Below are 17,407 nucleotides of genomic sequence, written 5' to 3'. Positions count from 1 at the left end.
ACTGTGAGCCGAAAGCCAAAACCACATTGTCTCTAATTACCGGTATTGAAAGTGCAATTTAGGTTTGTAATGCTGCCCCTGGAGTCTGCGGCTTCAGGTCAAATTCTGACTTTTGATGGTTCTTCAGTAGGCATAAAAATTAAGGTGTAAAAAAAAGGGGTGGGGGAGGGGGCCTTGAAATTCTGCTTTTTATTCTGGTTTTGATCTAACCAGTAAAAACAAATGCCTTCATTTTATGGCCTCACTGTGAATTTTAAATTTTACTTAGGTTTTTTTTTTTGTCTTAAGAATTACTAAATTATTATCAAAAGCAAAATAAAATAAAACAGGGCCGTAGCACATCATTTTCACCACAAAAACTAGTTATTATAAAAATGAGCAAAAAGTAATTTCTTATGAGCTTAAGCAGCCTACTAAAAAGAAAGTACCTTTGTTTACATTATATTATTATTATTATTATTATTATTATTATTATTATTATTATGAGACACTCTGGGTCTCACTCTGTTGGCCAGGCTGGAATGAAGTGATGTGATTATAGCTCACTGCAGCCTCAACCTCCCCAGGCTCAGGTGATCCTCCCACCTCCTCAGCCCCCAAATAGCTGGGACTACAAGCGCGCACCACCATGTCCAGCTAATTTTTGTTTGTTTTTGTAGACACAGGATTTCGCCATGTTGCCCAGGCTGGTCTCGAACTCCTGGGCTCAAGCAATCCACCAGCCTCTGCCTCCCAATGTGCTTGGATTACAGGCAGGAGCCACTGCGCCTGCTATTTACATTACTAAATGGCTCCCAATTATTTTGTAAACGGGGCAAAATTATTTGTTTGCTCTATTTCCTTTATTAAAATTTCCTGCATATGTGTAATAAATATGGGGTCCAAGAGAGGCTTTTCTGTGGGGAAATGTGGCTGAGGCTGGCGGGGGCCCCTCTGGAAGGCCCTCTCTGGCTCTCTATTTGCGTGAGGCAGGCCCAGGTTAAGAGCTGCTGTGAGAATGGGCTGCCACACGCTCGGGCGGCGTGGAGATGGGGTCACTGATCCCTATAGAGACGGGCAGGGAGGGGCCCCAGCTTTGAGTATTTTTACCAAACATGCAGGAACCTAGGGGGAAAGTGAGGCAGCAGGGGGCTGGCCCTTACCAGCCTCGGCCTGGGGTGGGGAAGGGAGTGGGGCAGATGGGGAGGAAAGAGGCTCCATTCAAGAACCTCCTCCTTGCGTTTCCATGGCAATGGCTCCGGAAGCAGGTCAGGACTTTCTCAGTGGAAACAAACAGTGGCTCCCATTCACCATCCCCGAGGCCTGCTGGCCACGCAGGCCGTTGTGCAGCCTGGACACAGAGGACCCTGGAGGGATGTGGGGACTGGGGCTGCCGCTTTTCTTCTGCCAGCTGCCCTGGGGGCAGCAGGGGAGTCCAGGGGAAGCAGCACTGAAGGCCAAGGCTGGAGGCACTGCGGGCATGGAGGGCCCTTCCTCTCGCTGCCACAGCACAGTGACCAGCAACCCCTCCAGACCACGGCTGTGGGAGCCGCCCACCTGCCCTACTTCTCCCAACGGGCAGCATGGACACGCGGCAGCCCTGAATCTGCGTCCAGCCAGCAGCAACCACTTCAGCCTTCCCCTCCCCCACTTCTAATTCATTCACAGACATGGCTAATGGAAAATTTGTATATGTTATAAATACTATGAAAATGGAAACTCAAGTTTTCCTGTCTTCTCAGATCTCATTTTTAAATTCCCAAGCATCTCTGTCACTTCCATGCGCCCTCCACACCTAGACTCACTCCAAGTGGATCCTGTCCTCTCATTCTTGATCACTCCACTCGCTGATCTCACCCTGCCCTCAGATTACTTCACGTCTTTCCCCTTCTGATGCTGTGAGCACACCAGCACCTGCTGGAAATGATTCAGACACCGGGAAGCTTTCCAAGGTCACCGTGACGATGAAATGACCTCTACCCACATCAGCTGAACAGCCCCCAACTCGACCTGTGCTTACGATGCAGAGTAGAAGCCAAGAGCTTAAAGCTGACAAGACACTGATCTGGGTGGCGATGAATAAAGCCAAGCTGGCTGCTTAAGAGTCTCCTGGGAAACTTCTTAGAAGCCTCCAGGGTTCCACATCTGGAGATTGAATGCATTAGGTCTGGGCAAGGCCTGAGGATCTGTCTCTCCAACAAGCTCTCCAGGTAATTGTGATGTGCAGATATGCTTGGAACCACTGGCTTGGCCTAGGAGAGGCCAGGGATCACAGGGCCCATCTTCAGTCTCCATTCCCTCCTTGTATCCAACACCTCCAAAATAAAATAAGCAATACTGCAAGTGAGGTGTTCAGAAAAGAATACAGAGTAATACGATAAAACAAGTGGCAAATACTTTTCAAGCATTATCCTGACTTGTAAGGTTTTATTTGGGCAAAGCTTTTAGATGAGAGTTTGGGGACTGCGTTGTCTTGACCACCAAGCATTCCTGACATGAAGGAGACACTCCCTAAAGATTCAACAAAGTAATGAATCAGCCGGTGGATAAAAGAATTTAGAAAGTGGAAGCAAAATAAAGAAAGGCTTGACAAGGCTTTTAGACCTTCCAGATCTCTGCCTCTCTTCACAGTTCTCCCTGCCTCCTGTGATGCACACAGCCCACCTCCTCACGCTGACAGTGACCCATCTAAAATACAAAGCCCATCACCAGGAAATGCCTGAGCTGGCTCTGAAGGCCTTCCACCAGCTAGGCCTGGGGCTCCACCACCCATTCCCCCAAGATGCTGTGCTCCTATGGTTTTGCACACCCTTTCTTCCACCAGGAACTTCCTTCCTCTCTGCTTTTGCCTAAGAGAACCCCCAGTCAGCCCTCAGGTGCTCACTCCTATGGGAACCTGTGACAATTTGGAGTCTTGACAATTTAGAACAGCCGGATTACATTTCTCAGAATTCTCTTCCTTGCATAGTTCCAGGTTAGCCTGGACCACAAGAGAGATTTTACATGAAATGCAGAAAGTAGCTCTTTTTTTTTCATGCTTCACCGTCAGTGTGGGCATGGGGCCCTGCTATAGCTGTTATTGTTGGTCCTCTGGCTCAGGGGGTGGCATGGGGCAGCAGCTAGGCCCACAGCGCTCACATTCCTGCTGGGTCTCCTCCTCAGCTCCTCAGTCCTGGGCCTGTGATGTGTGGAGCTCCTGAGGAAGGACGTCAACAACTCCTGCAGGCCCTCTGCACCCGCAAAGCTGAAGCCTCGCTTGGAGACGGTGACTGATGGCATGGGTGTCAGCCCACCCTGGCAGCGTGGACTTTGTCCTTGCTCTCTTCACTTTGCAGGCATTGTTTTTGCTGAACTGCCTGCCCTGCTGACTTCAGGCTGTACCACCTGACACAGAAGGAACAGCCTCACCTGGCCTGTGCAGCCAGCACGGGCTGTGATGCATGAGGTCAAAAGCATATAACCAAGTCCTTATTCTATCTTAACATTCTACTTCTCAAATAGAACCCTGACTGATGCCAAAATACAGGGTCCTCAGCACCATGCCTATCCCCCAAGCGGGGTTCACCATCCCTCCTTCTGCAGTTCCCCTGTCCTGATGGTTTTCGCATTGCATTATAAGCATCTTTCCATGTCTTCAGATTGTTAAGAGGACAGCTACCCTACCTATCTTACTCATCTTTCCAGGGCTTACTGCTGGATAAATGCTTATTAAATTAAACTTCCTGAGCTGCCTGGCCCATCGCTGGTCTTTCCGAGCACCCCAGTCTTTGATTGTACCTGTAGTTGGGTGGATGAGAAGCAGTCTGCCCCTTGCAGATAAACAGAGCTGGATTCAGAATCCAGCTCTGCCTTACCCAAGGTCTGTGATCTTGCTAAGTCACTGACCTTTCTAAACCTTGGTTTCCTTAACTGTAGAATACCATCTGCATTATAGATTTGGTAGGAGAATTAATAAGACATGCAGGGAGCACGCACTAAGCTGTAGGTGTTGAGTCTCCCCATCTTCCTGCAAGTATAGGAATGATATTTATTTACTGATAGCCTCCCACCATCACCCCATCCTTGGCCTAATATTCTGTTTCTTCTTATGCAGGAGAGAGAATAAACAGCAGCCACCTCCGTACATTAAACAATTCCTGGCAGCAGCACCTGTCCCCAGCCATCCCAGCAAGAACACACACAGCCTGCCACCGGCAAAGGACACAGGGCAGACGTGCGGACTCAAGCTGTGTCCGGGTCGGCTGGTGGCTCACTCGCCAGACAGAGGGAAGGGCAACGGAGTTTCCAGTTGGGAACAGCTGAGGAGGAGGATTGTGGACCAGCTGCTCCTACCCCAAGCTCCTGCATTCTGGAATGCTGAGCCCTTCAAATATGCTGTGCAATGGTGCACACGTGCACACACACGTGTGGACACAGTTATGCCTGCACAAACGCACACTTCAGCGCATTGCTACTGCACAGGCTCTATGAAAATAGCTGTTGTTTCCTAGCCGCCCCCATTGCAGGCATCACAAAACAAACTAAAGGTCATGTGGGAAGGGCATATTTTAGGGCCATGGCCAGTGATAAGCTCTGCGTGTATGGCACCGTCTAGTGAGCCTGAGAAGAGACACCACAGACTCACTGCCCTCACCAGGGGCGGCACTGCACATTACAGAGGGGGGGAGGGAGGGAACAGCAGAATGTGAGCACCTGTCGCGTGCCAGGCAGTGTGCTGGGCATTTCACAGCACCACCCTTGAAAAGAGCTGTTTTTGTGCATGCTTTATTGAATAGAAACCTGAGGCGTAAAGAATTCGAATAACTTGTTCCCACTCCCACAACTAGCGGAGCTTAAACTCACGCTCAGATTCTGTCCAGCTCCAGAGCCTACGCCAGCTACAACATAGTGGGATATGCAGAGTCCAAGCTAAATTGATCGGTGCAGGGCATGCTTTAGACTGGAGCAGAAAACAAAAGATGGCCTGAGCTAGAAGGACCCTGGAGACCACCTGACTCACACTCCTCACCATGCCCACGAGGGAGCTGAAGCCCAGAGGATGAAGTGGCAAAGAGGACAAGTCACAGATGGACGAGCCTCCTGGCCAGTGACCTGGCCCTCACGCCCTCAGCCTCTACTGATTAAGGCAGAAGAGTACCTAATATCATAACAACACCTGGCTCTTGGGCCAGTCCATTTATTTTCTGAAACTTAAGTTTGCCATTTTGCCTATGCTTCCCACCCTAGTGCGCCTGAAAAAACAAATAATGATGGCTCCAGTTGCCTTTGGTTATCTTAGGGATGCTCTAACAGCCCATGGGGACTGAGAAGATGCTGGGCACAGAAGGACACATCCACCTCCGTGGGGCAGAAGCGCCCTGTGACCCACTCTGAAGGGCACGCCTCTGTGTGACATCCTCACCCCCATACACACAGGCCCCAGGCGCAGGGCACACACACATGCTCCCTGGGGGAAAACATGGGTGTCCCCACCCTACACCACAGCCCCGCCACAAACAGGATGTGGAGACAGGATGCATTCATGTCAGCACCAGGGGACGTGGCTTGACCTGGATTTCCTAGCAGACTCACAGACCTCATCAGCCCTTTTCACTGAATCTGGTCTACTTCCAAAGGAGGACTTTTAATTCCACAGCATGATTTTCTAAATCACAATATTATGTATGAGTTTCTTGGTACTGTACCTTCATCTGAAGGTATTATGTAGTCTGTTTCTTTCTTCCTTTCTTTTTTTCTTTTAAGAGACTGGGTCTTGCTGTGTTGCCCAGGCTAGTCTCGAACTCCTGAGCTCAAGCAACCTTCCTGCCTCAGCCTCCCGAGTAGCTAGGACTATAGGCGCATGTCACCGTGCCCAGCAGTTGTTTCTATTTTAGAAGAGGAAAATCTAGGGAGACTTGATCCAGACTATGAAATAGAATCCGGTAAGAAAAGGGGGGCAACCCTTAGAAAAAGATTTGGCAATTTATGGAAGCTACTATGTTAGATGTTTATTTACAGGTGTCTTTATAATGTTAATATTTACAAGCCGAAAGCACTTTTTATTCACACCATCAGTCTGGGGAAACACTGACACATGTTGGGTAACAAGTAAGCCCAAAGTAGCTTCTCTGAAATTCCAGTCCTGGGAACAATCCATTTGTAGCCCTATTTCAAATAACTAGGGGCATTCAATGAATTCAATGCAAGTACTAAATGAGCACTTGCTCTGTGCAAACCATTATTCTGGACACTGAAGAAAATCAGAAGAGTGAGCTCTCAGCCTCAGGGCTCATGACTATCTTGGTTCTTCTGGGATTAGGGAAGTATACAAGTGGCTCAAGCCACAGGCAAAGGCATGAATGTGGGCCAGACAAGATAGATAGATAACAGACAAGATTATCAAGCACTTACTATGCTCTTGATGGCTAAGTGAGGTAAGCACTATAATGATCATCTTCATTTGATAATTGTGGAAACTACAGATAGAAAGGTCAAGTGGCTTGCCCAAGAGTTACAGAGCTGGTAAGGAAGACAACCTGGATTTGAACCCAGAGAGTCTGGTATCAGGCAGGGCATCTTAATTCCAAGGCTATAATGACACTCAGAATGGATTGAGATGTTTGCCTCTAGCTCTGGAAATTTAGGCAAGCTAATGAGTCTCAAATATAATATATACCTCAATGAGCTTATACAAAAAAAAAAAAAGATAACATATAAGAGATTCACACAGTACCCAGTACATAGACATCACCCGAGAAGCCACATTATGATGATGTTAACAACAATGATGATATGATACGTGTTAAAGTACATTAAGAGACATCAGATCCATGGAAAATGCTACTAGAGTCCAAGGAGAGGAGAGGATACAGACAGTGAAGAGACTGAGAAAGTACTCAAGGAGAAGCAGTCCTTCAAATAGGACTTGAAGGAAGGAAATGCTTCCAACGCATGAAATTCAGACAGCCAAGGGGGCATTTGGGTAATTGTAATATCCAGTTGGGCTGGAATTGGGGTTATATGGAGGTATGAGGTTATTGCTGGGGAGACTGAGCAATAAAGAAGGGCCAGGGATATATGTAGGGGCCACTGGTTACCAAGGTGAAAACCCAGACAGGTCCTAATTTATAGATGTCACTGGGGAGAGCTGAGCATCCCCTCAATGAGATGTGGCCTGAGTGTATTTTTGGGAGATAAATCCAAAAGCAATTTCTTGAATGCTCTTTAGTTCATGAAAAAAGCATTAAGGGTCTCACTTAGAACAATAAAGATTAAAAATAAACAGAGAGTGCTATAGTTTGGGTATGGTCTTTCTGTCCCCACTGAAACTCATGATGAAATTTGATTTCCAGTGTGGTGATGTTGGGAGGTGGGGCCTAGCAGGAGGTGTTGGGTCACGGGAGCAGATCCCTCACGAATGGTTTGCTGCCATGCTTGTGGTAGTGAGTGAGTTCTCCCTCTTGAGGGCCTGGATTAATTTCCATGGAAATGGATCAGTTCCTGAGAGAGTGGGCTGTTATAAAGTGAGGTTACTCTCTTGTTTGGTTCTGGCTCTTCACATATGTTCACTTCCTCTTTGGCCTTTTTCACCATGTTATCACCCCACAGGACGGCCCTCCCCGGAAGCCAGGGCCATGCTCTTGAACTTCCCAGGCTGCAGAACCCTGAGCTAAATAAACATTTTTTCTTTAGAAATTAGCCAGTCTCAGACCGAGCGCAGTGGCTCACACCTGTAATCCCAGCACTTTGGGAGGCCAAGGTCGGGAGGTCGAGACCAGGCTGACCAACATGGAGAAACCCTGTCTCTGCTAAAAATACAAAATTAGCCGGGCATGGTGGTGCATGCCTGTAATCCCAGCTACTCGGGAGGCTGAGGCAGGAGAATCACTTAAACCCAGTGGGTGGAGGTTGTAGTGAGCCGAGATCGCACCATTGCACTCCAGCCTGGGCAACAAGAGCGAAACTATGTCTCAGAAAAAAAAAAAAGAAAGAAATTAGCCAGTCTCAGCCAGGTACAGTGACTCACACCTGTAATCCTAGCACTTCAGGGGGCTGAGGCAGGTGGATCACTTGAGATCAGGAGTTCATAACAAGCCTGGCCAACATGGTGAAACCCTGTCTCTACTAAAAATACAAAAATTAGTTGGGCATGGTGGCACATGCCTGTAGTCCCAGCTACTCGAGAGGCTGAGGCAGGAGAATCACTTGAACCCACAAGGCAGAGGTTGCAGTGAGCCGAGATTTGCACCACTGCACTCCAGCCTGGGTGAGACTCTGTCTCCAAAAAAAAAAAAAAAAAAAAAGAAAAAGAAATGAAATGAAATTAGCCAGTCTCAGGTATTCTATTATAGCAACACAAAATGGACTAAAACAGAGGGAAACAAAGGAAAAATTATAGAAGTTGAAAAACAGGATTTGGCAATTGACAATCAAGGGTCAAGGAAAAAAAGCAGGACATCATGATGAAAAAGCCTGGGTGAAGGGCAGAAAAGTTTCTCAAGGATAGAGAGAGGGAAGTGTGGACAAAGAGCAGGTAGTTAGAGAAGGGTCAAGAGGAAGTGGTGAATTATGTTATATGAATGGGCAGTTTGGGTGGCTGAGATATTAGTGAGCAGGCATTTTTCAGCAAGAGGCTGTAATAGGCAGTCCACCAGATTGCAAAGGTCAGAGCGAGAGAGTTAAATCTACAATGAGTACCTGAAGAGCTCAAAGCCATGGGCGCAGGTAAGAGCCTTGGGAGAGCTCACAGGCTGGGTAAAAAGCCTGGGGTGCACTCACAGTAAGGGGTGGGCAGAGCTGCACAGAGTGCACATAAAGGAGAAGAAACTCGAAACTTGGTGGCAAAGTCGCAGCTACCAAGGGAGATGAGAGAAGTGTGACCCGAGGAAAAGTCAGCAGGACCCAATGCAACAGGGACTCACGTGGGGAGAGGCCTCTGGTTAGGTTCCTATGAAGCCATTGACCTCTGAAATAACATTTCATCAGGGAATGAAGACAGGAGCCAGGCTTCATGGCAAAAGTTTAGCAACTAGGGAAAGAGAGAAAAAGAAACATAGTCTGGAAGAACGGCAAGAAGATTTTTCTAGAATAAAGAAGACCTAAGCATGTTTATGCATGCTCACTCGCTCAATCGATTTATTCAACATTATGGAATATCTTCTGTGTGCCAGGAGAGAAGCAAAAGATCTAGGGCTCAAGGAGTTCACGGTGGAAGGTGACAACGCGTGCGCGCACACACGCACACACACACGCACGCACACACACACACACACACACACACACACACACACACACACACACACTCTCTCTCCACTGCAATAGAAGCAGGAGAGTCCAGGGGGTGTAGAGGCCAAGTAGCAGGCCACTTCACCTCAAGTCTGTGGATTAGGGGAGAATTCTGGGAGGGGCCAACCCCAGAGCTGAGGTTTTAAGATTGAATGGAGCTTGCCCAGGGAAAGGTCGGGGAGTGGGCGGCAGGGGGTAATGGTGAGAGTGGGAGACAGAGTATCCCGCTGAAGGAGCAGCATTTCCGAGGCTCAGCACGCCCTGGGAGAATAGGGCCTGTCTGAGAAACTGCAGCGGCTTTTGCTCTGCCTAGGGAGCACATAGCAAGGGCTAAGGTGGCCAGGTAGGTGGACGGCAGACCACAGAGGAAGAGGAGGACGAGGAGGAGGAGGAGGAAGAGGAGGAGAAGGAGGAGGAGGAAGAGGAGGAGGAGGAGGAAGAGGAGGAGGAGGAGGAAGAGGAGGAGGAGGAGGAGAAGGAGGAGGAGGAGAAGAGGAAGAAGAAGAGGAGGAAGAACAAGAGGAAGAAGAGGAGGAGTAGGAGGAGGAAAAGGAGGAGGAGGAAAAGGAGGAGGAAGGGGAGGAGGAGGACGACAGGATCAGATTAGTGGTGCAAGCAATCCAGAGAGCAGCAGATGATCCAAAGCAGGGAGTTGGAGGGACTGCAACAGGCATGTGTGTGCTGGGGCTTCTTTCCTGCAGTCAGAGGAAAGAGCGTGAAGACAAAGATCTTTGAGAGGGAGAAAAGGAAAGCTGACATTATCAAAAGAGTAATCAGCTGGCCAGATAAAACATACCTGAGAGCGAAGCATTGTCCAAGGAGAGTAAGTGTCCGCAGAGAACATTTATAAACTATATTCGATCCTCTTTATTTCACCACAGAACACTGCTCTGTTGGCCTTCTCTACTTTTATTTACCTTCCTTTTCCATCGTGCTATATATTTTTGGACTTTTTCACCATAAAATAGTTCAAGTGTAGCCACAGATAATGAAAAAAAGTGAAACTAAATCAGTGAATGTTCAACTCCAGTGAAAGACTTAGTAGAAAAGAAGTTATAAATATTGGCTTAGGTGAAGTTTTGAGATTTATTTTGGACCTTCCTGCCTCTACAGATAAATAACTGGGACCTAGCTTATATCTGGATGAGGGTAGAATTTGCTCCTATTTTCAAGGGAGCCCTGAAGTGTAGGTTTTACCTGCTGCTATTTATTTGATGCTAACGAACACGATTTGCCACTAGCCTCTGTATTTGCATAAGCAATGCATTCTAAGGACTTTGGAATTACAGCTCTGTGGTTAGGATTATGGGTTCTTAACTGGGATCAAATCTGTGTACTTCTCCTTAGTAAGTGTGTGGCCCTGGGCAACTTACCTCTGTCCTTTAGTTTTGCATTTGTAAATGGGAATCATACCATTTGTCATCTCGTAGGATTTTTGTAATAAGTGAGTCAATGTTAAGTGCTTAGCTCAGTTCCTGGCACATAATAAGAACTCAATAAACATCACCTATTATTACCTGTCTATGCCTTTTCAATTTTCAGTCTATATAAACCACCCCATGAAGATTTCCTCCATAAACATATTACAAAATAGCCAGATGGCCCTCCCTACAGTTGGCTTCCTTGAATGTAATGACACTAAAGAATCTTGACACACAGCTTGTCAGACATCTAGGTAATTTTCAGATTCCTTTGTTTACATGCATACAAATAAAAGTTAAACTTTTCATAGAAAATACTGCTAGTCTCCTACACAATGTCTATTCGCCCTCTTTCCTTAAGAAAAGAACCCTGGCCAGGCACGGTGGCTCACGCCTGTCATCCCAGCACTTTAGGAGGCCAAGGCGGGAGGATCATGAGGTCAGGAGATCAAGACCATCCTGGCTAACACGGTGAAACCCCGTCTCTACTAAAAATAAAAAAAAATTAGCTGGGCATGATGGCGGGCACCTGTAGTCCCAGCTACTGGAGAGGCTGAGGCAGGAGAATGGCGTGGACCTGGGAGGCGGAGCTTGCAGTGAGCCGAGATCGCGCCACTGCACTCCAGCCTGGGCGACAGAGTGAGGCTCTGTCTCAAAAAAAAAAAAAAAAAAAAAAAAAAGAACCCTATGTTGTTCAGGATAGCAATGTGCTCCGTTAAAAATGCTCACTTCTCTAAACTCCCTTATAGCTATGGTGGTCAAGTGACCCAATTCTGGGTCCCCTTTCTTTGCTTTATTTTTCTCCGTACCATGACTTTAAATATGTAATTTTTGTTCTAGTATATGCCCCTGCCTTCAAACGTAAGCTCGTGACAGTTCTGTCCATCACTATATCCTGGGCCCCCTGAAGGGAGCCTTCTACAGCCGGTAGTTGGTCAGCAAACAGCTGCTGCACGAGGAAATGAGTGGCACACACTGGAATGTGGTGGACAGGGTTTCTAGGAAAGCTCTGCAAAGCACAAGGTTTAGCCTTGGGACCTACTGCCTTCTTCCCTCCCTTCGCCCTGCTTTTTCTTCCCACCTAGAAGATGCAGCAGCCACTTTGAGGCTATGACGGGAAAGAAAAAGAAAGAAGAAAAAAGAAAGCAATCCAGCCATCTGGGTTTCTGAAGGCCGACTTGAGTCATGGAGCCAGCCCTGGACCCATTCATGGAATGCAGATGTGTCTAAGGAATCACTGTTTGTCAGGTTTTCTGCGACTCGTAGCTAAACTCATCTGTTGTAGTTATAAAGCTATTTCCCAGCCCTCTCAAGAAAAGCCTTACCCTCTAAATATTCTTAAAAGTGTCTGGTAATAGAAAATTCGTTAATTTCACCTGTTCAGCCAGTTGACACAAATCCGAGATTGAGCAATAAAGCAGGTATGTCAGAGGCATTTGAACCAGAGCGTCTCCACCTTGAACTGGGGCTGGGTAAAATAAGGCTGAGACCTGCTGGGCTGCATTCCCAGAAGGCTAGGCATTCTTAGTGACAGGATGAGACAGGAGGTTGGCAGGACTGGTATCACAAGATACAGGTCAAAGATCCTGCCGATAAAACAGGATGCAGTAAAGAAGATTGCCAAAACCCACCAAATCCAAGATGGCGATGAAAGTGACCTCTGGTCATCCTCACTGCTCATTACATGTGAATTATAATGCAACAGCACGCCAAAAGACACTCCTACCAGCACCATGACAGTTTACAGGTGCCATGGCAACATCTGGAAGTTACCCTATGTGGTCTAAAAAGGGAGGGACCCTCAGTTCTGGGAACTGCCTGCCCCTTCCCCAGAAAACTCATAAATAATTCACCCCTTGTTTAGCATATAATCAAAAATCAACTGTAAGTCTATTCAGTCGAGCAGCCCATGCCACTGCTCTGCCTATGGAGTAGCCATTCTTTGGTTTCTTTACTTCTCTAATAAACTTGCTTTCAGTTTACTCTATGGACTTGCCCTGAATTCTTTCTCGCATGAGGTCCAAGAACCCTCTCTTGGGGTCTAGATCAGGACCCCTTTCCAGTAACAGATAGTCTCATCAATAAGCAGTGCAGATAGATATAAACAGAAGAGGCTCAAATGAAAGCTCCCTTGGCCTTCTTTATTAAACTTCCAGGGAAAGCATATGGAGAGACCAGATAGCGTAAGAAAATAAGGATGAATGGGGACCCCACCAAACTCATAATGGGGTAAGGAGGGTCTGTTCTTTCTTTCCACACACCTACTTACCTATCAACCCACCTCTTGTATATGCAGGTCAAGCACATCTAGAGGCCAGCAGCCCCACTTGGCAGGGGCATCCACAATAGATGCTGAGATGCCAGGTATGTCGGAAATCTCACTGCTTGTCTCTCTCCCCTCCCCCTCTTCTGGTCAGAGCTAACTTCCTGTGACTTGAGACTTTAAACCCTGTTAAATGCTAAATACTACTGACAGAAGTGATGTTATTTTTTAGAAACAGACATTTGAAGCATAATTAAGGCCAGATACCTCCCTTGGAATAGGTTTTAGCTGGGCAAGGAGGACGGAGGCGCACACACAGGGGGTCCCTGAGACAAGCTGGGAGACTGGATCTGCGAGGCAGGAGTCGCAGGAGCAGTGCTCAGCTTCCACGCTGCCTCCTTCTCCGCATTTCTGCTTCTAAGGGTGGGCCCCTGCAGGTCTTGCCCACATGTGTTTTCTAAGTTCTCTTGTTTTTGGAATAAAAAGCAGAGAAAACTTCTGCCCACAGAACACCACTCTGACGCAGAATGATATTTTGGTTGGCAGAGACTTTTGCAGACACCAACCAGACACAGCCAACTGGTTCGCCAGGTCACCCTTTGAGGGTCCTGTACTCAACAGCAAGGCTCCCAGCAAGCATTTTGATGTAAGGGAATAGTGAGATTGTCTATTTGCATCTTCAAATACAATGTATAAATTATTCTATAGCGACAATGCATCAAACCTATTCAAATTATAATCTGACTTAGGATTTTCAGGGTGATACATCTTTAAAAGCAAATGAAATTTAAACACAAAACCTCTTGGGAGATTTTATACAAAATAATCATCAATGCAAGAATAAGTATCACCCTTCTGCAACCATCACAGCAACACTGATTCAGGCAAGAATCATGGAAAGAATCTAAAACCAATAGGTAAAAGTTTGATGAGAAACATAATAGTTTCACGGTCTCAGATTATCACCTCACAATATACGTATATACATACATACATATATATATAAAATATATATTATATACAAAATATATATAAAAACATATATAATATGTTATATATAATATATATAATATATATATATACACTACAAAGAAGAAATTGTAACTTCTCAGAGAAAAGCTGGCAGATACCACCTTAAGTGAATCACCAAAATTAATATCACTGATAATGAAATAAACGGACATCACAGGCCCCCGATGTAATGCACTGTGGCGCAAAAAACCACAAAAACAAATAAACCCTAAACAACAAATACTTCATCAAACAACTAGCTTACACTCTGAAAAATGTCATTATTGCAAAGATAAAGGAAGGCTAAGAAACCCTTTCAGATTAAATGTGACAAAAGACGTGACACCAACATGCCGTGAGTGATTTTTTTTTTTTTTTCTAAAAAGTGCTGGATTGGAAAAACAGTGCTATAAGAGACATTATTGGGACAATTAGTAAAACAAATACGGCTGGCATGGTGGCTCATCCCTGTAATCCCAGCACTTTGGGAGGCTAAGGCGGGCAGATCATCTGAGGTCAGGAGTTCGAGAACAGTCTGCCCAACATGGTGAAACCCTGTCCCTACTAAAATACAAAAAATAGTAGCCGGGTATGGTGGCGGGTGCCTGTAATCTCAGCTACTCGAGAGGCTAAGGCAGGAGAATAGCTTGAACCCAAGAGGCGGAGGTTGCAGTGAGCCGAGATGACGCCACTGCACTCCAGCCTGGGCGACAGAGTGATACTCCCTCTCAAAAATAAAAAAATAAATAAAAAAGAAAAGGAAAGAAAAAGAAAAACTTGAATAGAAACTATGTATTAGAAAAACTTATTAAGTTTCCTGTATTTGGTCATTATACTATATTATTCTGTAACAGAATGTCATTGTCCTTAGGAAATATTTGCTTAAGCATTTAGGGGTGACAGTCATGATGTCTACCATTTATTCTCAAACAGGCCAGCAGTAATAATAATTAATGGTGGTGTGTGTGTGGGGGGGGGGTGTGTGAGAGAGAGAGAGAGAGAGAAAGCTCAGGAGTGTGCAAATGTCAACAACTGGTGGCCTACGTGAAGATTACATGAACATTCACTGCACAATTCTCAATCCTTGAAACTTTACTGTAAGTTTAAATTTATTTTAATATTTTTTTCTTTTGAGATGGGGTCTTGCTCTATCACCCAAGCATGATCACAGCTCACTGCAGCCTTAACTTCCTGGGCTCAGGGGACCCACCTGCCTCAGCCTCACGAGTAGCTGGGACTACAGGTGGGCACCATCACACCTGGCTAATTTTGGGGGGGCTGGGGGCGGGGGGCTGGTGCTGGATCAGACAGGGTCTTATTATGTTGCCCAGGCTGATCTCAAACTCCTGGCCTCAAGTGATCCTCCCACCTCAGCCTCCCAAAGTGCTGGAATTACAGGGCTGAGCCACTGCACCCAGCCATAAAAGTTTTCAAAAGAAAGTGTTTTTAAGTTAAAAGGAAAGGATAGCACAGTTTTCAAAAGCCATTAACAGAGAAATAAAGGACAAAATGTTTTTAAACTTTCAAATTGTTTAGAAACACATTAAGTTTGAACCACTTAAAATTACAGAGGCAAAATGACAATATTACAAATGGAGACAGTGGGCGTGTGTTTAAAATTTTTTGTTAACCTCAGAGGAGGCCATCAGTCTCTCTCGGCCACAAGAGCCATGCCACATTTTACTAAGTAAAGGATATAAACACGGAAAGAATGACTCTCCACAATTGAGGGGAAGAAGTACTACCCAGCCTAACTAAGGTTAGTACAAATTTGGTGAGTCACTTCCTCTTAGGAGGAAGAGCAAACATTTCTCGTTTCCTGAAGGATTCAGAGATTCTGAGGGAACACCTGAGCTCTCAGCCTGAATCATGGTACATAATAAACTAGGGCAGGAAAAGCTACGGCCCGTTCTCTCGATGCTTCTACCACACCACAATACCTCCAAGCTCAAAGTCAATGTCAACTTGAGCCTTTTTTGTCTATTTCAGCCTCCATATTACTAGGTTCCTGGGAGGAGGCAAGGCAAGCAAAACAAAAAAAGTTGATGGGGTGTGCACAGTTATCTTCTCAACCTAAGTGGGCAGTGGCCTTGGTTTGCTATGGTACATCACCCACAACGTTCCTCAGACCACAACAAAACCCACAAAGCCTCTTAAGTTTAGAATTATAGCTTCCTGGCAAAGCAGCCCTCCTCCCAGAACCGCCTGTGCCAGTAGCACACACACGTGGATGGATTAGGCAAAGCTGTGCTCTAAAGCACACACACGCTCTCCCCAACGTGTGCTTTGCATTCCAGAAATACTTGATGCCTAAACCACTTCTATGCCTCCCTTGGCATGAACGTACAAGTGGCTCCGTGCCAAAGGAAGCGTCTGTTTAGAGAAGTGGACTTTCTTTAAATTTTTTTACCATGGAAGATCACAAATAGAACATTCTAGTACAATGATGATGCAATAAAGCAGAAAAAGAAAAGGTTTTAGAAAAAAGATTCTCTTGGTTTTGTCTTATTTATGTTGCCTAAAAGAAATACTGAAAATAAAACATGAAACATAAAATTAGCTTCCATGAGAGCAGAAATTACAGGGTCCAAGTTGGGTCAAGGAAGCAAAAATATTACCTTTAACAGGAAATGCTAGGGATCATTTGCCATTTTTTTACACACACATTCATTATTGTTTTAAGGTCACCTACCAAAATGAGGTGCAGAAGACAGGTTTTTAATCATTGGTTTATTCTGGAATATAGTATATTTTATATTTGTATCTTGCTTCGTGATAACTTTTATCCTACATTAAAAATTAATGTAAAAGATGAAAATCCATCTTGGTTAATGCACCTATCCTTTCCCTTTCTATTTCCGGAGATTTATTTAGGGTTTATTCACAATAAGTGTAAAATCAGTAACTCTTCACAAAATCCTCAGACATCACCAACTGCATTACAAAACACACTCTTAGCCACCTAGATACACACACATGCATGCAACATGTTAAGGAAAATAACATCGCATAACTCCATAGTACATACACACACGATCGCCTGTTTGATTTCCGTCAGCATGGACCTAAAAGACACCTTCTTGGAAGGTGGTCCTGGGCAGACGGAGAAAGACTTACTTTCTTTCCACTTCTGGGGTTGACACGGCGCTACAGAAGCCAAGCGACTCCTACGAGAGAAGATTCGTATAGTCAGTGTGGTCAGAGCAGCAGGCTTCATCTGATTTGTACAGAGTGTCACTTAAAAAAAAAAAAAAGGCAGAAGCAAAACTAGATGATTAAAGTCATTGTGCTTACTTCGATCTGGGACCGCAGCTGAAGTGACGTGGGACTAGCATCGGGTTTCTCCTAAAACAGAACAGATGCCGGTTTAACGGGACTTCCAAACATGTCACACGCGAGAAAGACAAATAGACACGTAAGAAGAGAGGGGAGGATTCGGGAAAGGTTGGGGTATAGAGTGGGAGGAGAT

General features: G+C 45.7%; 1 protein-coding gene across 6 annotated transcripts in view; it reads right to left on the bottom strand.

The window, feature by feature from the left end:
• Window positions 1-17,407, bottom strand: part of SASH1 (SAM and SH3 domain containing 1) — a 284,343-nt gene that overhangs the window by 95,965 nt on the left and 170,971 nt on the right. For all 6 annotated transcript variants that reach the window (XM_055391928.2, XM_063707936.1, XM_063707938.1 and 3 more), the window contains 2 exons: window positions 17,233-17,283; window positions 17,056-17,105 (listed from right to left, as the gene is read on the bottom strand). In XM_055391928.2, the coding sequence (XP_055247903.1) occupies window positions 17,056-17,105; window positions 17,233-17,283 (101 nt within the window). The remainder of the gene's footprint in view (window positions 1-17,055; window positions 17,106-17,232; window positions 17,284-17,407) is intronic.

The sequence above is a fragment of the Gorilla gorilla genome, chromosome 5 (assembly GCF_029281585.2).
Source record: "Gorilla gorilla gorilla isolate KB3781 chromosome 5, NHGRI_mGorGor1-v2.1_pri, whole genome shotgun sequence".
NCBI classification, from domain to species: domain Eukaryota; kingdom Metazoa; phylum Chordata; class Mammalia; order Primates; family Hominidae; genus Gorilla; species Gorilla gorilla.
Note: the sequence above shows the minus strand (reverse complement) of the source record. Positions and strands in the feature narration are given on the sequence as shown.